At 55.3% G+C, this 21,547-nt stretch overlaps 1 protein-coding gene across 1 annotated transcript in view; it reads right to left on the minus strand.

The window, feature by feature from the left end:
- The window catches only part of FAM155B (family with sequence similarity 155 member B), a 32,880-nt gene extending 11,346 nt beyond the window's left edge, over positions 1-21,534 (minus strand). The window contains exon 1 of the mRNA XM_014955336.1: positions 21,208-21,534. Coding sequence (XP_014810822.1) covers positions 21,208-21,432 — 225 coding nt within the window. The 5' untranslated portion in view covers positions 21,433-21,534. The remainder of the gene's footprint in view (positions 1-21,207) is intronic.
- Positions 21,535-21,547: the final 13 nt, after the last annotated feature.

Consider the following 21,547-nt stretch of genomic DNA (forward strand, 5'->3'; position numbering starts at 1 on the left):
TTGTCTTTGCTGGCCTGTAAAAAGGGAGGGAGGTCTGTTGTTTCTCGTGGTCAGCGGTCACTCCCCGGGCTGCAAAGAAACCCCACGACGCCGCTGGGAAGAGCAGCACCCTCCCTGGCACTTCCAGCTCATCTAGGAATAATATCTAGGCACCAGCGACAGAGTTAAGGTCACGTTAACGACCACATCCAACTTCCTTTGAAACCAACTAGAAAGGACTCCCCGTGATTCAAAGGGAACGAGTTTCCCTCCTCGGCTTGCTTGGAGAAAACCCCGTGCTCCTCCTTCCAGCCGCATTTTTAGTTTCTGGAGGCTTTAAAAACATCACTTCTTTGTTTCCCCATGTTTTCCATAGATCCTTATCATCATTTGTTTGGACCATAGTAGCGTCTCAGCATTAAAGCTGGTTGGGAAATTCTTGGCAAGTTATTTTAGTTGCCTTTTTTCTTGATTTTCTTTCTTTCTTTTTTTTTTTTTTTTTTTCCCTGGAAAATGCCAGATCATGAAAACCAGCATTTTCATGGAAGCATGTTCGTTTTGGTGAAACTTTCATCACAAAAAGTTTAATCAGGACCAGGACACAATATATGGAGCAAGCCTTTCAGAGCAGTCAATAGCCCTGTGGTCAGGGCTTTCAGCTGGGATGTGGGAAATTCAGCTGCGGCCCTGCTTTTTCTCCCTGGCCCACTGGATGTTAATTATTTAGACAAAGTGGAACAGCTCCAGAGAAGGGACTGACTCTGCAATCAGACTGTGAGGACACAAGTGGGAGGGAGAGCTTCGAGGTCTGGTTCTGTATCTGCTCGAGCTGATTCCCCCGAGGCTGGGGAGGAGGAGAGGGGACGGGTAGGATGAGCACAGCTCCTGCTCCAGAGATGCCACAGTCATGACACGTGTCCTCCCCACCAGCCTCTGCTCCTTCGGGGACCATGTTGGGAGCAAGGGGACGGTGGGGCAGTGAGGAGAACACAGAAGGACCCTTTGGTGGGGTGGCTCATGACACTTCACAAGCACGATGGGCTTTTCTCCTTTGGGAAAGGATCTATCATTGCTCTCCACGGGACATCAGGATGTAAAGGAGAGTTAGACATCTCAATGGACACTGGCACCTTATGGAATCATCACAGAATCATAGAATGTGTTGGGTTGGAAGGGACCTTTAAAGGTGTCATCCAGTCCAACCCCTCCCGCAGTAAGCAGGGACATCTTTAACTAGATCAGATTGCTCAGAGCCTCATCAAGCCTGACACTGAATGTCTCCAGAGATCAGGCCTCCATCACCTCCCTGGGCAACCTGTTCCAACAGGTCATCATCCTGACAGGATGGAGAACCAGAAGGTATAAAATGGGCTTCAAACCACCCCCCTACTGTCCAGGACTCAGCCAGATGGGACACATCCTTACTTTGGTCCAAGGACTCAACCAGTTACTACCTCGACATGATGCTGTTATTTACACACGACAACAGACGCACACGTAATATGGAGCAAAGCTGAGAGATCCCTGTCTCAAAGAGCTTGTAGCTTCAAAGACACGCTATGGGACAGCCCGAAACATGGGGATACCTCTGGGGGGGACAAACCAAGGATGGTGACCAAGACATGCACCCACCCAGGACGTGTAGATAGATGAGGGACATGGTTTAGCGGTGGACTTGGCAGTGGTAGGCTGATGGTTGGACTCCATGATCTTAAAGGTCTTTTCCAACCTAAACAGTTCTACGATGGGGAAAAGGGATTCAATCTGGAAGGTGATCCACAGCCAGGACACTGCCCAGGGCCAGCGGTGGGTGCTGCCCTACCAGGATGAGCAACGGTGCCAAGTTACTGCTCCACGCGTCCCCAGGACCCCAACTGTTCGGTGGTGCCAAGGGGACAAGAGAATGGCTGCACGAGGACCCTCACAAGCCATATCTGGCGGGTAACTGCTCCCCAAGGACAAGGTCACCCATCCTCCCACCCCGCAGCTCCAGGAGACCTTCTGGTGTGCCTGGCCCCATCTGCCAGCCTGGAGAAGGCGGGTGGAAGGACCAGATGGGGCACGCCAAGTCCACCCCTCCCCCTCAGCCTGTTCTCCAGGCCCTCATCTGGCTTCGTGTTAGACATCTCCATCAATGGGACTTTCCCCATGCGCCTCCTGAGGAGGTTGTTTTACCGCTGAAAGCACTCATCTCGCTGCCTACAAGTTTTCCTTCGTACTTGACCTACATTTCTCCATCCAAAAGTTCATTCCCTTCAATCATTCCATAAACCATCCCTCTCCCTCCTCTGTGTTTACACATTTCTAATATTTGCAGATGTATCACGCTCCCCATTTAGTCATAACTTAGGCAAGCTCGACTGATTTACTCTCTCACATTTCCTGCCAGTCTCCCTTTTCCAGCCCTTTCATCATCCCCGACTCTCCCCCGCGCTGCTTCCCAGGCCCCGCTGGCATCCACGGCTCCCACCTGGGGACACGTGCATCCCTGGGGAGGAGGGATGCTACACCCTGGCAGAGGACCGTGGTTGTCACCTGAACTGGTCCCAGCGCTGCCTTTGGGCTGCAGCAACCCACAATTCGGCCCCACAGGCAGAAGGGGCACAGGGGACTCCCAAGAGCTTGGTAGGAAGGAGCTCGGGGTCATGCTGCTCTCCTGTGGAAACCCAACTTCCACAAGCAGACTCTGCACGGATCCACACGTTTTCCCCTTAAAATGGTTCTGTTGACTCCTATCAGGGAAGTCTGGCAGAGGGTTGGGTTCTCGGACAAGGACGCTCCCAGAAATTTAATGAAAATACCAAGTGAAAGAGCTGGTGATACGGTCGACACGGTGGAGAGAAGCAATGTCACCCAGAGGGACCTGGACAGGCTTAAGAGGAGGGCCCGTGCCAACCTCATGAAGTTCAACAAGGCCAAGTGCAAGGTCCTACACGTGGGTCAGGGCAATCCCAGGCACAAATACAGGCTGGAGGGAGAACGGATTGAGAGGGAGTGGAGCCGTAGGACGAGGGGCAGCGGTTTTAAACTGAGAAAGGGGAGATTTAGACTAGATACTAGGAAGAAAATCTTTCCTGTGAGGGTGGTGAGACACTGGCCCAGGTTGCCCAGAGAAGCTGTGGCTGCCCCATCCCTGGAGGGGTTCAAGGTGGTTTTCTAACAGCTTTCGATATCTGGGAGCTTACCCCAGGCAACCTGCTTTCTCTTGCCGTTACAAAGGATGTATAAGAATTTAGCACAGGAAGAAATTTATTCTCTGCTTAAATCAATAGGGAAAACTCACTGTTTTCCATCCTTGCCCTTTACGGTTTCTTCAGGAAGTGAGTTTGGTCACAATCAGCATTTCTTTCCTTCTGTTTGCATTTTTGGCTGCTCTCCAGCCTGGGCCAAGTAAATGTAAGTGACCTAAACTCTAAAAAGCTCTATTTCAGTGCCCTCTTCCTGCATTTTTAGCTCAGAGGACTGGCTAGACGACTCCAAGAAAGCACAAGGAGTTTTGCTGCCTAGGAAAGGGGCCAACTTCAGACACCCAGTGAGGAGGAGGACAGACTATCTACGTGCATCTGGATTTTGGAGCTGTGCCGAAACACCCCATCCTAAAAGACATTAAAAAGAAAGGAATTGAACTGGATTTCCAACAGCTGTCTAATTAAGCTACCTGTCTGCTCACTGTCAGCACCAGGGCAGCATCCCCCCCATCCAACAGCTTTTCCAGACTCTTTCTGCGCTCTTAGCATTTCTGCCCAAAATAACATCCTCATTTTTTCCAAGTAATTTGGCCATTTCCGACGCCGATCTAGTTGCTGCTGGTATTTTGTATACTCTGTCACTGCCTGTTGAACCACCCCGGCAAAATTTGGGGAGAAGCGAGGGGCAGGGATGGAGCAGCATCCTTGGGATGCAACACCTTCGCAGAGGATGCAGAGCTCAGGATAGTCAGGATGCCCACCAGGACCACCAGCTGTAATTAACCCAACGAGCTGCTGTTTTACCCATCAGAGCAGGAATCGACCCTCGGGAAGCTTCCCCAGGGGAAAACCCTACTAATGACATAGGGCACCTTGTCCAGCTGTAACGAACCCTTCTCCTTGATTTGAGGCAGGGGCTGGGGCAGCATTCCCGCTTCTCTGGAAGGAGGAAAGATTTGCAGACTGGAGAGGGAGAAGGATAACGAGGGTGGAGAGGGAAGCGGGGAAAGCTCTTCCTACAAAATAACCTCCTTCTGCACAGAAAAGGCAAGACTTGATGCTCGCCCTCCTCTAACCTCACACCTGAGCACAGCGGGGATTTACCCCCATGTAAATGACCTGGGGGGGGAAGCCTTTGAGCAGAAAGCCTGGACCCCCCCACCCCACGAGTACTCAGCACCCCCCCAGCACAGTGCTACCGGCCGATCGTAGAATCACATGGGGTTGGAAGGGACCTCTGGAGATCATCTAGACCAACCCCCTGCCAGAGCAGGTCCACCCAGAGCAGGTTGCACAGGAATGTGTCCAGGAGGGTTTTGAATGTCTCCAGAGATGGAGACCCCACCACCTCCCTGGGCAGCCTCTTCCAGGGCTCTGCCACCCTCACAGGAAAGAAGTTCCTCCTCAGGTTTAGGTGGAACTTCTAATGTTCAAGTTTGTGCCCATTTCCTCTTGTCCTATCCCTGGGCACCACTGAACAAAGACTGGCTCCATCACCTTGACACCCACCCTTTAAGTATTTCTAAGCATTGATCAGATCCCCCCTCAGCCTTCTCTTCTCCATGCTAAAAAGACCCAAGTCCCTCAGCCTTTTCTCATAAGAGAGATGTTCTAGTCCCCTCATCATCTTCATAGCCCTCTGCTGTACCCTCTCCAGCAGTTCCCTGTCCTTCTGGAACTGGGAAGCCCAGAACTGGTCCCAGTGCTCCAGATGGGGCCTCCCCAGGGCAGAGCAGAGGGGGAGGATGACCTCTCTTGACCTGCTGGTCACACTCTTCTTGATGCCCCCTAGGATGCCATTGACCTTCTTGGCCACAAGGGCACATTGCTGGCTCCTGGGCATCCTATTGTCCACCATGAGGTCTTTCTCCTCAGAGCTGCTCTCCAGCAGGTCAGTCCCCAACCTGCCCTGGAGCAGGGGGTTACTCCTCCCCAGGTGCAGCACCCTACACTTGCCTTTATTGAAGTTCATCACGTTCCTCTCTGCCCTCCCACGGAGGGGACACCCAAGGAGAGAGCGGAGCTGGTGGGCAGCAGGAATAAGCGGTTACACCAGGTGGAAGCAAACTGGATGCTTTGAGAAACCGAGCACGAGTTTATACCTTGGCAAAGGAGACCCAGGACTGTGCTCGGGCCAGTGGCCCGGGGTTCAAGCTGGAAGCCACTGGGATGTGCCCTCATGACTCTCTTCCTTCTCCTCTTTGTTGCCACTAAGGCCATGAGCGCTCAACCTGGCCACCGTGGCACAGGGCTGGGGGGTTCATGAGCATCCCACAAGCCCCAAAGAGGAGGGCTCCCTCGGACCAGATCCCACCTGGGGATCTGCCCAAAACCTTCCTCCCCAGACCGTCCCGTTCTCCTTCATTCCCTGCCTGACCCCCCCCTGCCCTGAGAGCTGCCCCCTCCCCTCCCGGAGCGGTTCCTGGGACTCACATTTCCATCATGGCCTGAGAGGAGCATCTGGAGTGGCTGCGCCTCATTAATCTTGGACGCGGGGAAATGAGTACTGCTAATGAGCCGCTCGGGCATCTCTCCAAGCTCTGGCACATCAGGATGCAGCGCGGGAAGCAGGACACACAGGGTTGGGGTGGGGGGGGAGAGAAGAGCCCCCTTGGATGGCAGAGGATTAAGGGAATGCTAACGTCCACGGCCGGCCAGGAGGAGTCACAAACACAAGCTGCAATGTCCAATTACCATTGTATTCAATTACCGCCGCCTGCAATTCTGACATTAACAATGTTGAGCTTTTTAAACAGCTTTTTTTTTTTTTTTTTCTGTTGTGCTTTTTTATTTTTAAATTAGCCTTGCTATAGGCTGTTCTAACCTCGTCTCTGGGTTTTTGGGTAACTTCTTTGATACTTCTGGAGCTGCATTATCTCCACCTTGCAACACTCACACGCTCTGGTTTCGGGGGAGGAGGCAAAAAAAACCAAACAACCCCCAACAACCCAACCCCAAATCCCAACAACTGTGTGCGATTATATTTTTTTTTGGTATTGTTTTTACTTTTTTTTTTTTGGCCTTTTTTTTTTATATAATGTTGACTTGTGCCTGGTGATGACAGCGCTGGAGCCGCGGATCCTCCGTTTCACAACCGGGGGAGGCGAGGGCCGGGGCGCCGCTGCCCGTTGGACCCCAGGGCACGGAGGGGAGTCAGTGTCTGCAGCTCCGGGCACCCCGATGGAGGCTGCCAGAGGGAATGGTGTGAGATGGATGGGGGACGGGCGCTCGGTGGGAATGGGGACAGACCAGGAATGGCACCGGGACAAACCCCGGCTGCTCGCCAGAGCCGGTGTTCCTCAAACATCGCTGGAAACGCCGTGCCGTTGGATCGGTGTCCTGCCTGCTGCCCACTGAGGGCGACTGGAACACATCCATCCTGGGCTCTCCCCTGCCCTGCATCCCACCCGTCTCCTGGGTTTGTTTTCCCCATAATTTTCCCCCAGCCATCCCGTGTGTGACACCAGTTTTATCCCAGTTCATCACCCCAGTGCCATGGATGCCGGGACCGAACGGATCCAGGGGAGGATCTGCCGGGTCCAGCACCGACCAGACACATCCTCAAGGAGGGTCCTGGGCAGGGGAACCCCCGCCGTGTTCCTCCATCCACCTTCCTTCACCTCATTGCTGAAGTCACTCCCAAATTACCCCAAAGCAATATAAGTCAGAGCTACCTGCTTGCATCACCTTAGTGATTTCATGAAATCCTCCTAAAGAAACTCTCTGAATGCCCCTTCTTTTATAGGAAAAGAAAAGCCCCCCAAAATAACACCCCCTCCGAGCTACTCAAAACAAGTCTGAGCCACACTCAACTCCCCAAGTGCTCATCTTTCAACACTAAGAGAAAACAGCTTTAAAGCATGACCTCAATGCACCTGATACGCTCAAAGCCCAGGAAACTATCCTTTGGCACTGAAGTTCCCTGTATCGGGAAGCTTGATGTGCCCCTTGGGAACACCAGGAACGAGGAAAGGACAGAAGAACAAGTGTCTCAAGTTGCCTCTGCAGAAAAACACACACCCTTAACACCCCTGGGCAAAGGGTAGCTCCGGGCACTGGCCAGCAGTGCCAGCTCCCAGCCCAGGGACGGGCACCGCATTTTACAGGCTCATTTCTTTGCTAATCTGCTTGTTGCAGTCGAGGGCTGCCACGTGTCTGCGCTGGGGCAGAGGCCAGGGAAAAGCCTGGTCTCATCCCAGCAGATGCAACTCACGCCTTGGAACAAACCCAGGAGGAACAGCCCTTAACTGTGGTTTGTACTGAAACGGGGAGCATCCCCTGGAACAGCAGTGCTCCCAGCATCGCTTCGGACACCGGGAGCATCCCCTGGAACAGCGGTGCTCCCAGCATCACTTTGGACACCGGGAGCATCCCCTGGAACAGCAGTGCTTGAAGCATCACTTTGGACACCAGGAACATCCCCTGGCACAGCGGTGTTCACAGCATCACTTTGGACACCGGTAACATTCCCAGGAATAGCGATGCTTGCAGCATCGCTTCAGAAACCGGGAGCATCCCCTGGAATAGCGGTGCTCACAACATCGCTTCAGAACCAGGAGCATCCCCTGGAATAGCAGTGCTCGTAGCATCACTTCGGACACTGGGAGCATCCCCTGGAATACTGGTGCTCCCAAGCATCACTTCAGACACTGGGAATATCCCCTGGCACAGCAGTGTTCACAGCATCGCTTTGGACACCGGTAACTCCTCAGGAGTAAGGGTGCTTGCAGCATCACTTTGGATACCATGAGCATCCCCTGGAATAGCGGTGCTCCCAGCATTGCTTCGGACACTGGGAGCATCCCCTGGAATACTGGTGCTCCCAAGCATCACTTCAGACACTGGGAATATCCCCTGGCACAGCAGTGTTCACAGCATCGCTTTGGACACCGGTAACTCCTCAGGAGTAAGGGTGCTTGCAGCATCACTTTGGATACCATGAGCATCCCCTGGAATAGCGGTGCTCCCAGCATTGCTTCGGACACTGGGAGCATCCCCTGGAATAGCACTGCTCGCAGGGACAGAGGTGCAGGACCCTGGGCCACCGGCCAGGCAAGTGCTGCCCACTCCCTGCCCAGCACTGCCCTGAGCCCCTTCCCTCCCATCACAGCTCCCACTTTGCCCAGTGCAGCTCTGCCACGGTGGCCCTGCGGCCATCAGGACCTGGACAAGGTTTACTCCTGTGGTCCAGCTTCCTGCCTGCAGCCCCCCAGCCCTGCTCCTGCAGATACCCCAGCCCACTGCAGTTGGTTTTTGATACCGTATCACTGCTTGGAAACATTACAATTGCCAGGAAATACCATTTCCATGTAACTAGCAACCACCACCTTGGAGTCGACACGTCCTTCCTCCAAGGGAGGATGATGATGGGGTGGAAGTGCTCCGCTCGCTGCTTGCCCACGAGCTCCCAGAGAGCAGACCCCAGCTCTGGCTCCAGCATACGTGATGTTGGCGGTATGTTCAGTCCCGTCCCCCCGTTCCCCCCTACCCCACCCTGGGTCTGTCCCCTCTGTTCGCCCTGTGATTTCTTCTGGCAGTGACTCCCCGCGCTTGGACAGTGTCTAGGACAATGTGGCCCCAGTCTTGGTGGGCTGCCTGCAGGCGCTGCTGTAAAACAAATGTATTGAATCCAAACAAAATGCACATGGAGCCTGCTCCTTCTGGAAGCGCCTTGGAAGGAAGGAACCGGGCCCCATTGTGCTACAGGCTGCACAACACCAAGCAGTAGACACTCTCTGTCCTGAGAAACGTCTGATGCACACAAGGCTGAGAGAGCAGCAAAGGCAGAAAGGACCGGCGCTCCCACGCTGAGCCCGCCGAGCGAGAGGGGCAACTGTAAATCTAGACCGTCGCTTTATGCTTCTCCCTTTCAAGAAGGGTTTTTGGCTGGGCTTTAGAGAGGAGAAGACCAGCTCGCCGGGAAGGGGAGGTCAGGATGGGAGCGTGAAGGTATGCGTGGGAAGGGGATGGACACCAGGAGACCCGGCCCGCAGACTGGGACAAACCGCCGGTGGCCAGGGAACGGGCAGCTTCTCCTCAGCATCCGGAGGGCTTTGTCCTTCTCCACCTCCCCTGTGACACCGCATGGCCAGGGCCCAAGGGGGAAGGTGTCCCAGGGCTGGGGGGAGGCCAGGCCATGCAGGCACCGAGCCCCTTCCTCAGAGCCCCAACCCTGCCAGCTCACAAGGGGGTTCCAGCACACCAGGACAGGCATCACTGTCCCAGCCAAGGGGTGAGAAACACCAAACCAGACCAGCATCACCTGGCCCAAACCAGACTGGACACTACCCTGGCATGGGAGGCTCGAGCAGCTCCAGTGACATGGATGCTGGCTGCAGGAATAACCGGATAACAGCTTCTTAACAGCCCCCGGCTGCCTGGCAGAGGGGGATGAACTAAACACACAGGCCAAGAGATAGCAAGAGCAAAAAAGAAGAGCAGCAGAAGGCAGGAACAAGCCAAGCAGAGGCCAGGAGAGCGGCATTTCCCTTCAGTGCAGCACTTCTTTAAGCAGCTATAACTGAACCACAGCTCAGCTACAAAACCAAGGAGAAAATGGGGATGCAGCTGGGGGAAGCATCCTGCCCCAAGTGCTGCTCTCCCACAGGCACCCATTGGGAAATAGGAATCCAGAGGACCATTAACCAGCATCCTAAAAAGAACTCCTGGGGGTTTCAGAGCACCTGGGAAGGTGGGAAAGCTCCACGAGGGAGCAGTGATTTCTCTGCAGTACTTGCACTGGGCAGCCCAGCTCCAGAAAGACACGTGCCCACCACTAACCAGTTAGACTCCCAGTGAGGCTGCAGGTAACCAGTGGGTTAGTTAGCAGCCTAGGCTGCTATCAGCCCAGTTAGTTAGAAAAGTAATTAAAAAAACGCTACAAAGCTGAAGATGAACACGATGGAGTTGGGACAGAGGGAAAGTCAGGTCCCTGCAATCTATTAGCATCACTTGAGGAATTCACTCCCATTAGATACTGCTGTGGACGGGAGCTTTAGCAGGATTCAAAAGTAGATTAAACATTTATACGGATAATGAGAACATCCTGTTACATTAGATAGGATATAAAAAAATAAGGGCTAGACACTTCAGTGCCCACGAGCCATAAATTACCCACCGGCTGATGGGGGCGAGGAAGAGGTTTCTCCAGCAGATTGGGTACATCTACCTCCCAAGGGAGCTGTTAGGCTGGAACATCGTTTTCGGGATGGTGTGAGTGCCCAGAGGGCTATGCTGGGGTGTCACGACAGAGCTGCCTTCGCACGTGGAAGGGCCCAATCCTGCACACTGCCAGGAGCCCCTTGTTCTCACTCAACTGCTTGAATGGGGCACAGCATCCTGCAAGGTCCCATCTTGTACAAAGAGGAACACACCGTGGCACACACAGGGTCTAAGGCCCACCCCACCGTGGGAGGAACCCCCCCTGGCTCATGCCACCAAGGGGTGTCAGCGGGATCTGGGCTGTCCCAGCTCCTTCAGGCAGCAAAGAGCAGGGGAAAAGGAGTGTCCCACCTCAGCAGCCCGGCTTCCAGGCACCTTCTGTGGTCAGAGGGAGGTGCAGAGTCTCCCACACTGACACTGGGGTTTTTTGGGTGGCTGCAAGGGCCTGTTACACTCTAACTTGTATGCAGAGGTCCCTTAAACTAAAGGCAAATGCAGCAAAAAGGTCATTTCCTAGAAGCCTATCACCACTCCTGGCAGCTTCTACTGATGGAGACAACGGGACTGGACACGGCTCATTTCAGACCCAACAGCTGGAACCTCTTTTTTTTCTCCCTGGCTGAACACCACTTGCAGAAATCTCCCCCTGCCTTCCAGGTAGGGCCTGAATGCACCCGGGGAGGTGGGGAAAAACCCAGGATAACTCCCAGTAGCCTCCGTGGGAGATCCTCGTGGGCTGTCTACCCCTCCCACACCAGCAGCCAGGATGCAGGCAAGCCCCCAGGGGCTCCCCAGGCCACTGCTGCCTCCTGGACCCTCGGGAATTGCTGGCACCTGGAGCCCTGGGGCTGTGTGACCTGCACCCCATCACCCACAGAGCAAAGGGGTGCGGACGGGATGGCAGCAAGTCACAGGCAGGGTGGTGACAGACAAGGGGGTGAGCAACGGGGTCAGCATCTTTGTTAACACTAACACGGAGCCATGAACTTCCAAAGCACTGCATGAAAGTTAATTATCTAATTATTAAGAGGTGCTTCCCCTGCATTTCCATGAGAAAGAAGCATCACAGAATCACAGAATGCTATGGGGTTGGAAGGGACCTCTGGAGATCATCTAGTCCAACCCCCTGCCAGAGCAGGTCCACCCAGAGCAGGTTGCACAGGAACGTGTCCAGGTGGGGTTTGAATGTCTCCAGAGATGGAGACTCCACCACCTCCCTGGGCAGCCTCTGCCAGGGCTCTGCCACCCTCAAAGTGAAGAAGTTCCTCCTCATGTTCAGATGAAACTTCTTACTTTCACGTTTTTGCCTATTTCCTCTTGTCCTGTCACTGGGCACCACTGAAAAAAGACTGGCCCCATCCTCCTGACACCCATCCTTTAAATATTTATAAGCCTAAATCCAGAGAGCTGCCCTGTGTCCCAGGCTCATGGTTGCCCCCAGGACCGTGCTCTGAGCCAGCCTCCCACCCTGGCAGCTACTGCTCTTCCCCGACAACCTCACTTTAACAGGAGAGCAATGAACAAGTAATGAACAAGGAAACAAGTAACACATCACGGCAAATAAATGCTGCTCTTGCACCCAGAGGTACCAGAGGCTGCTGCAGACACGGCTTCACCAGCAACAGGGGAACACCAGGAAAAGTTCCTAAAAGCCACTGAGTCAAATGCCTTGATTTTCACAAGCACCTCCTCAGACATATTTTCCACCAGCTCAGTATCAGGCTGATGGGCTCCAAGGACTTCCAACCCCAGGTGTGACAGCGAGCAGGTTTGCTTCACGGGCATGGCTGGGTGTATGGCACAGGGGGGGGTCACTCCAAAGATCCAAATAACTTATGGGTGTACAGATCCAAACCACGCACTTGGAATTCACTTAGAAACTAAGCAGCAGGCAGCAAAAATCACAGGACATCGGTGTTGCCTGTGCCCTGCCTGCACAAGTATCCCTTCTCAAGCAGCAGGCAGATGTCCTGCCTGGACACGGAGATTCCCAAGCCCTGCCAGCCCTGTGGGAAGCGGGGCCGGGCTGACAGGGACACTGGGCACACTGGACAGGTTACAACTTTTTGCCAAACACAAAACGACAAACAGCACCTCTACAGATGACGTTTCTGCTAGTGGCCATACCCTGAAGATCTCCAGGGATCAAATAAGGATCTGGAGACCACATCCAGAAACAAACCTCCCTCCCCATCAGCATTAGGAAACTAGTGCAAGGAGCCAGCAAAACACATGAGACTTCTCAGTCCCAGTAACACCCCTCCTGTCACCTACCTGTGCCTGCTCCTGCCCAGCAGCCCAAGGAACTGGGTGAGCACCAGGAGTGTCCAGACGCCTCGGAGACCTTTGGGATGGAGCTGGAAGCGAGGACTGCAGGGACCATCTCAAACATACTCTGGGAGAGCTCTACAAACCAAGCCAGCATCCACACACCCAGATATTCCCTCTCCCCATGCTGGGGGGGCTGCAGACCCATTAGCAACAGCTCACACAAGGCAGGGGGGAAGATCAGCTGCTGCTTGTGAAATAATCATCATCAACGTCTCACCCTGCTTTCCCTGGGCTCAGCCAGGGCTGCCAGATCCTGCCTGCTCCCCCTGCCCAGATGGGGCTCAAAGAGCCAGAAGCACCCCAGGTGTGGGGAACACGAGGAGGAGGAAGAAAAAAAAGGAGGAGGAGGAGGAGAAGAAGAAGGAGGTGGTTGTGGATGAGGACTTCTCTCTACCTCCATGAGCATCTCCTGCCCTGGTTTGCAGAGGCAGGTCTGTGCAGAGGTTGGAAACACAGCTGCCAGGGAACGTTCTGGTTAAAGGGTTTTTCTCCCCTTTTTTAAGAATGCCAGTTCTTGGAAACTGCAGGATCTCATGGGAAGACAGTAGCTCAGGGATGCTTTCCTGGTCTAGAATGGAAATTCTAGTGAAACCAGGTGGAGGCCCCCCACAAGTGAGGCTGGAGGGGACATGAGGTGGGATGGAGGAGGGTTTTCCCCCAGGGAAACCAGCACATGCCAGAACCAGGGGCTTTGGGGAAGATGCTGGAGACCCCATCGTGAGGAATAAACCATCCAGAGCAGAGCTCCCATCCAACCTCGGGCTGTCGGTAGTTGCTTTGTATCCTCAAGCATGAGGACATACCTCCTTTTACAGCTTATTTCTTGGTTATGGGGTCATTCTCCTTGCCATGGTGCCTCCCTTTGCCCTCCTGCGCCGGGGACCTGTCACCATCCCTCCCACCAGCCTCCATCCACCAGAAGCACCGTGCAGAGGTGAGATGTCAGCTGAGATGCCAAATATGTGTATCTTTTGCTCCTGAGGGGAGAAGCAGGTCACTCAGTGTTTCCTTCTCCAGCTGGGACCAAGAACACCGGGATGCTCGTGCAGGGGATGCTCGTGCAGGCAGGGCTCTGGAAAGCCAAAAACTTGCCAGGGGATGCCCTGTAACACCTCCTTTTTTAACACAACGGCCACAACAGCAGAGTTTGGGGGAGCCCACGCTGGCTGCGTGCACCCAGCACCGCTCCTCCAGGAGCATGGTGGGGAGAGAGACCCCAGGGAGAAGCCAAGAGCAAAAGCCAAGCGAGGAAGAGGAGGGAGGCCGAAGTGGCCGAGCCTCCCCAGGCAAGGCAGCTGCTGGCTCTGCCCGCAGGGAGCCGGGGCTGCAGGCAGCGTGGACAGATGGCTACTTCTCACCCAAGCAGCCTCCGTGTCTCATTCACAGATTTGCTGTCCCTGAGTCATTGCCCTTCAAACGACAGCGGAGCCGAGCTTCCTCTGCGCGGAGCCAGGCATGAGTCGCATCCTAATGGCATCCCGGTGACAGCGGGAATAGCCCCCGGCAGCCAGGTAGATCCTGCCTCCCACCACGCAGGCAGCTCTGGAGCCAGGCACCAGAGGAAAAGCCCCAGGGAGCATCCGTGGGGCCAGGCCTGGGGTGGTGGGATGTCTCGATGAGACCCTGCTGCCTCCCGGGGTGCAGAGGGGCTGGGGTTGCTGGGTGCGGTGCTTGGGGGTCCTAGGAGCCCGGGGTCTCTGCTATGGGGAGATGCCAGGCTGTGCCTGATCCCTGCTGAGAGAGCTGGGACTCTTTAGCCTGGAGAAGAGAAGGCTGAGGGGAGACCTTATCAATGCCTACAAGTATCTCAAGGGAGGGTTGAAGGAGGAGGGAGCCAGACTCTTTTCAGTGGTTCCCAGTGAGAGGACGAGGGGCAACGGGCACAAGTTGGAACATAAGAGGTTCCACTCAAATATGAGGAGAAACTTCTTCACGGTGAGGGTGACAGAGCCCTGGAACAGGCTGCCCAGGGAGGTTGTGGAGTCCCCTTCCTTGGAGATTTTCAAGACCCACCTGGATGCAGTCCTGAGTAACATGCTCTAGCTCTAGGCAATCCTGCTTCAGCAGGGGAGTTGGACTAGATGATCTCTATGGTCCCTTCCAACTCTGAAATTCAGTGAAATTCAGTGAAATTCAGTGAAAAAGGCTCCTTTCCCCATGCAAAAGATGCCCATCCCTGGATGGTGACCACTTGAAGCCCTATGTGTGGGCAGGTCCGTGATGTCTTAGGGTCACGCAGACGCTGTGTGCACCCCCTCGGTGCCCGGCTTTGGGGAAGGTGCTGCCTCCTCTTCCCTGGCAACGCCAGGATGCTGGCACAGCTGGCACTCGGCGTCACACGAGCAGATCCCTTTGTCCGTGGGGACAGCACGTATCGCTGCACGCTATGAAAAGCAGCACCGTGAGCCGTCCCCCGATCTGGGCCACCCCAGGCAGCCCGTGGCAACGGATGCCTACAGCAAGGGGGGTGACCGGGGGTGGACTGTGTCATTTTACTGGGTCACACACGCTGCTGAGCTCACCAATTCCCAGAGGCTGCCCGTGCCCACGGGGACCATGGCACGCAGGATGCTTTCCACGAGGCATCGTTAGCTGCTGAGGTACCACACCGCACCTCCGCCACCAACACTGAGCCTCGACCTCCGAGGGACTCGTGCCACCCCACCGGTGAAGCCCTGTGTGCATCATGCACCCAGGGACAAGGGCACACGGGGAGAGGAACCGGGGATCACACGCATCCATCACCGGCAGGCACAGCCGGGAGCACAGGGGTGCAGGAACAGGCGCGGGCGCCTGCGTCACTTGTAGCTTCTTGGTGACAGTTTGATGGAGACAGATCTCTCACCCTCCCTCGCGCTCCTTCCTGCACCATTTGCCGACCTGCCTGTTGCTGCTGCACGGAGACTTGCTGCCTTTATAAACTTCTCTTTTTTTTTCCCCCTCAAGCACCACCGACAGATGTTAACAGACACCCAACCAGCCCAAAGCAGGCAGCCAAAACCCACCCAAATCAGTGGTAAATTACCCCCCCCATTCACACATAACACCAGCCAAATGCTGGGGGGCAGCCCCCCAGACCACTGCACCCACCCCAAGCTGCTTCACCCCACAGCAGCCGTGTGGGTCTGGCCACCAGCCCACCACGCACCCCCAGGCATCCTGAGATGCCTCCACCTTAGGCAAAGCTCGGGAATGTCCAAGTCCTGGCTCAGCATCCTGCATCCCTCCTGACCCACAGCACTTCCACGTGCCCCACACACCGCTGGAGCCTTTCTGACACCTCGCCACTTTTTTTTTTTTTTCATTACAGAGCAAACTCCTTTCATCAGTCAAGTTTTTGGTTCTTCTGTTTTTTCCATCTTTGATCTCTGTTTTCAAGCCTCTCGGAGGCACAAGGCGCAGGAATCCGGCCGTGCCAGAGGCTGTGCTCGCAGCAACGGCACACCTCACCCCACACATTCCAAATGTCCAAATTCGTTGTGCCGTTTAATCACATCTTTGGGCAGGGCTGAAAAAATGACCTTTGCTTACGTGGAACCGGTGTGTAACGTGGAGCCGAGCGCTCGGCTAAGCTCATGCACGTGGTCTTGCTAAAATTGCCGAATTACCGTTGGAATTACTCTGGAATTTACTCTGCAATTTTATTATTTTATTTTTTTTTCCACTTCATGAAATGCTAGTAAAGCTCCACCTCACCAGCCAGGCTTGCTTCTGAAGAGAAGCTCTAGGTGAAGACACCAGAGCTGCCTGGGTGCTGGGGAGGTGGCTCTGCAGTCGCCCATTGCCAAATTCGCTGCAAGCCTCAATATTAACGTGACCTGTCAAGTGGGAACCCTTCCTTCGACTTCACATTAACAACAAAAAAAAAAAAGGCAAGATTTTGATGAAACCACTTTTGCTGTGGGTTTCAAGCGACCTCTCCTCTGTGCACGAGGAGCCATCCAGGCTCTGAGCCACAGCGCTCCAGGCTGAGCAGCCTTTTGGATAAGCCCAGCCCAGCCCAACTCAACTCCAGCTGCTTTTGTGAAGGCAAAACACTGCTTTGGTTCCTCCCAGAGGCATCCCCAGCCCCGAGGTGCCCCCGGGATGTTGTCCTCCCAAAGCTCCCGGCCCCATCGTGGTTGGCTTTCTAGAAGATGCTCCACAGGGAGGGATGCTGAGCAGAGACACAAAACGCTGATGCTGTTTCTGGCGAAACAAGAGGAAGAAAACAAGTCCCTTGGAGGGTGTGGAACCTGGGGACTAGGTCCCAGCAGCTCAGTGTGGGCTGTGCCACACGATATGGTGGCACTTTACAGCAGGGACCGGCCTCCATCTCTCACCCCATCACCTGGACACCCACTCACGGAAGCCTTGGGAGTGAAATCCTGCCCTGCCAAGCTCCCTGAGATGGGCTCTCCAGTAGGTAATGGGGAAACCAGAGGTGAAGAAACAGATCTGCCCAGGGTCACAGCAGGATTCAACAGCCACTGGCCCACGTGTGCAGAGAAACCCTGCTAATCTAATAAAATTTGAGATGGTACAGGTCCTGTCCAGCCTCTCCTTCCCACCAGCAGCTCTGTTACCAGCCCTGGCCCTGCAGCTCCTGCCTGTCAGCCCTTCTCTCTCCGCAGCTTTATTTCTTGCAACCTAATGAGTCCTTAATTCAGCAGGCTTTGTCCCATAGATCTTGATTTGCCCTCGCACCGGTGGGGAACGTGCGCTTTGAGGCTGGTGGTGAGGGAGAGAGCACAACCACAGGCTCTGCCTTTACAGAAGCAAACCTCTCATCTGGCAGTGGCCGAGCTGGAGCAGCTCTGCTTTTTTTTTTTTGCCTGGTTAGAAAGACAGAAAAAAAGGCACAAACCAGCCATAAGCATCCCTCAGGGCATCACTTTGGAGGGCTTGTGTGCCCCAAGGGCTGCTGCCGCCCTGTATTTCCTGAGGGACCATCAGCTGCAACATCCACCTCCCTGGAGCTGTGACCTCCTCCAGCCCTTTTGGTACCAAGGTGTCACCACAATCGCTCAGTGTAGGAAGCTCATCATGTCTCGTGGTGACAAAGGGGCACAAGTTGGGTGGAAAAGGGGAGATGGGGATGGCAGGCACGTGCTCCCGGCTCATTTAATGAATTTTCCCTCTTATAGGCAGAAAAAAACCCCAAGTATTATTGACATGGTTTATGTACCACGACCCCCAGGAGCTGCCACTCAGCTCTTCTTCACTGCAAGAGGCAAAATGTATTTCAGAAGACGGATGGACCACGTGGACCCGCTTCATCCCCTCCCTCCCTGGTTTTTAGGGCGCCGGGGGACCTGCCCACGGTGGGGGCTGTGAGAGCCAGACCTCCACGGAGCCCCATCAAACTCCAAATTGCCAACAAACAATAAACCCGAGAAAGGTATTTTTCACGTTTCCTTGTCTCTCAGCCAGGGGGATTCATGGTGATGGGCGTAGGAGTAAAAAGCAAAACGTTTTTGGAGTACGATTCGGAAGCCGACGGCGCTGCACGGGAATATCAACGACGTACACAGAAAAGTGGGATCTGCCTGGGAATCATTTCCGAGCAGCAAATAAAAAGGCCAAGGAGAATATTACAGCAATGAGTAATCTGAGGAGCTGAGTTACACAGAGACCCCACCATTTCATGGCATTTCTCTCTCCTGCAGCTCCCAGCCTTCCCTCAGCGCTCCCCCCGAGCTCCGGGCACGGACGGATCCGGGGTTTGGATACTCAGGATGCTGCTCACCCCCCGGCAGCACCCACCTTTCCCTGGCCAAGCACAGCACCCCAAAACCGTGGGCAGCCCTCAGGATAATTTATCAGCAGGGCACGACGGGACTCATGTGCCTCCCAAACCCAACCTGCCACCTTCGGTCATTCCCAAGTCTTTAACTCGGGATCAAACCTGCTGCTTTGGAGGTGGCTCCGGTGGGGCTGTTGTTGTCATTTTAAAGCAGATGCAATAAAGAGCCAAAAGCACCGGGGCGATTTGGCTGCCAAAGAACTCAGTGTGTGCCGTTTAGCCAGCCACGCCGCTCCTTGGGGATGAAATTTGGGGGGGGATACGTGGCTCTGCAGAGGGAGGCTGTGTGCAGGTGAGCTGGAGCCACTCCATCTCTCTGCCTTGTTTTTCCAGCCACTCTTACGGAATAGGATGGATGGAAATGGGAGGCAGCACTAACCCCCCTGCCCCACACACTCACCCAGCCCCAGAAATATTATTTAAATCCTCTTTACCCAGCCACACGGCTCTCTGCAGCTGAAGTCCCGCTCCAAGGATTTTGCAGGAGCCTCTCACGCCGGCTGAGCTATTGTATTTTCCTCCCCTCCTCTCCTATTTTCCTGTCATTTGCTCTCATATGTTGTCACCATCGAGCAGTAGCTCGCTGCCGTCGCTTACAAGTGGGTATTCATTCACACGAGCAGCGTGCAGCCGCCAGTCACATCAGAAAATGCACTATTATTCAGCATCTGGAAAGGAATTACAAATTCCTACAAATTCAGGCTGCTTTAAAGAAATCCTGCCAGTCAGATATATTTTTTTTCCCCATCACCAACCACGACAGAGGAGTAACCACAGCCCCCGCCGAAGTCCAGGGGACTGGAAATCAGGCCACAACTCCCTCCTGGCCACCACGGCGAGGAGTTTGGTGTTAAGTCTCCTTTCACAAATGGGGAATGGCCACCAAGAGGGGGGGTGAGATGGAGACTCACAGCCGCCAAAGCCTGAAGTAAGGCACCTAAATACACACCCAAGCACCTTAAATAAGCAGCCCGATTTCCAGGGGGAGGCTGAAACGAGCAGGAGCTTGCGAGGGCTCGGGTCGGTGCGTGCAGACTCGGGCACCCATATTGGAAATCTCCTCACTGGTGGCCCAGGAGAGCACGTACAGGTTTGTCCCGGCTGCTCGCAGCCTCCTGTTGCTTCCCAAATGCCGCCTGTGAAACCGCAAAGCTTGGTCCAAGGATGCCACCGCCGATGTGACACGGAGCAAGCGAGGAGGTCCACAGCCCCGCAGCTCCTCAGCTCCTTTCCTGCTCTCTCATCAAGGATGTTAAGACCAGGGACGCTTCAGGAGGACTCATCTAAGCACGGCTCTGTTTCTAGACACTTTACAGTCCATGGGAACATCTCCCTTGCCCAAGACCCAAAGGTAATGATTATTTTCTTGTCTTTCTTTGCTTCTCTCTCCAGTATCCACACCAGTGAGCACCAGCTGGTTGGACTGGGAACAAATGGACGCTAAGCCTGAAGTTGGGGTGTTTGTAGGTGCTACTGGACATGGCACAGGGAAGACCCCGCTTCCACTGAGGCCCCTGGGGGGCGGGAGCAGCGTGACGGTGGGCAGCCCTGAATCCCTTGGAATTCACCCTAGAAGCGGAGCAGCAGGACCCAAGCACTCGGTGCGGGGGCTGAACACTACGTTACCTTTGAAACGGCAGGGGGAATTTGGGCAAGCAGATTGCAATTACCTGGCCTGGCACCGGCCCAGAACGCCACCACTAGCTCCTTTCCCAACCCGGCTCCTTACAAAAAGCCGATGCAGAAACGCGGGCCTGAGAGCGGCGGCCAGGATCTCGCCGTTGTGCCCTTGATGAAAGACACCACCACGGTGTCCCCAGCGCTGCGCCCCGGGCGCTGCTCCCGTGCTTCCCCAAGGGGATGGGCTCCACGCCGAGAGCCACCCGTGCCACCACCGCAGCTCCAAGAGCCCCTCAAACTCTCCCAGAAGAGCAGCGTCCCGTCACCGGGGGGATGCTCTGCCACCATCCCTCTGGGGGACCACGCTGGAACTCAACCCCGCTGCCTCTCCCCCATGACACGGCTCTGAGAAAGGGGAGCAGGTTTAATTAAGGAGACCATTGTGCTTCCCGGAGGTGATGCCTGGAGGGAGCACACCCAGGTGAGCCGGGCAGCTCGGAGCGGGCAGAGGCTGGAGGAGCCACGGCGCTGGGGCTCCTGAGAAAGCAGGGGGAGCACCCAACAGAACCGGGGCAGGCTCGGGATGGAGATGCGACCACGGCTCTCATTTTGGAGAGGAGACGATCACCGTGCTGAGGCTCCATCCCACTGACACTGGAGGAGGCAACCCGGTCACTTTCAGAACATTGCACCGTGCCCCTGGGGCTGGGGGACGATCGGTGACATTTTTGGGGGGGGGACACCAAGGGGGAGGCACATCCCGGCCCATCTCCTTGGGGAGAAGGGATGGACAGGCTGGGAAACAGCTGCTGTGTGTGGGGAAGGGGGTTCGGCGCCGTGGTTCATCTCAGGTCACCGCTTGTCTACACCCCGCTCGTTAAGCACCATGGCTTAACGACAGCCGGGCAGAGCCCTGGGCTGCCCCAGCCCTGCGTGGCACCCCTCGGCAGCAGGCCAGAGGCGGCGGTGAGGGTCCCCCCCATGCCTGCCCCAGCTCAGTGGGTGCGTGTGGAGGGGTGCGGGTGAGGCTGGCAGGGAAGCGGGACATGGGGAACCCTTGGTGGGTCAACAAGAGGAGCGATATGGGGGGACGGGATGCCCCGCAGCGATTCCCCCCCCACACCCCAGCCTCCCCCTTCCTACCTTGCAGTCCGTCAGGCAGGATCTGACCGAGTACTCTTCCGATTGCAAGTACTTCTCCAGCAAGAGGTCGAACTCCTCGTATTTTTCCTGAGCGTGTTGGTCCAGCCGCTGGTACGCCTGGACGCAGCTGCTACAGGCCTCCCCGCCCAGCGCCCCGGCCGCCGCCGCCACCAAGTCCACCATCAGGTTGTCCAGGCTGCAGTCCAGGCCGTCGGGGCCGGCCATCTCCCGCAGCAGGTCCCAGATCGTGTAAGTATCACAAAAGGAGAGGTTGAAGTTCCTAAAGTAAGCCTGCAGGAAGGTCCTCTTGGAGGAGGGAGAGGCGAAGAAGGGGGCGGCG

This window comes from Calidris pugnax, unplaced genomic scaffold, assembly GCF_001431845.1.
Source record: "Calidris pugnax isolate Ruff unplaced genomic scaffold, ASM143184v1 scaffold38, whole genome shotgun sequence".
Classification (NCBI taxonomy): Eukaryota; Metazoa; Chordata; class Aves; order Charadriiformes; family Scolopacidae; genus Calidris; species Calidris pugnax.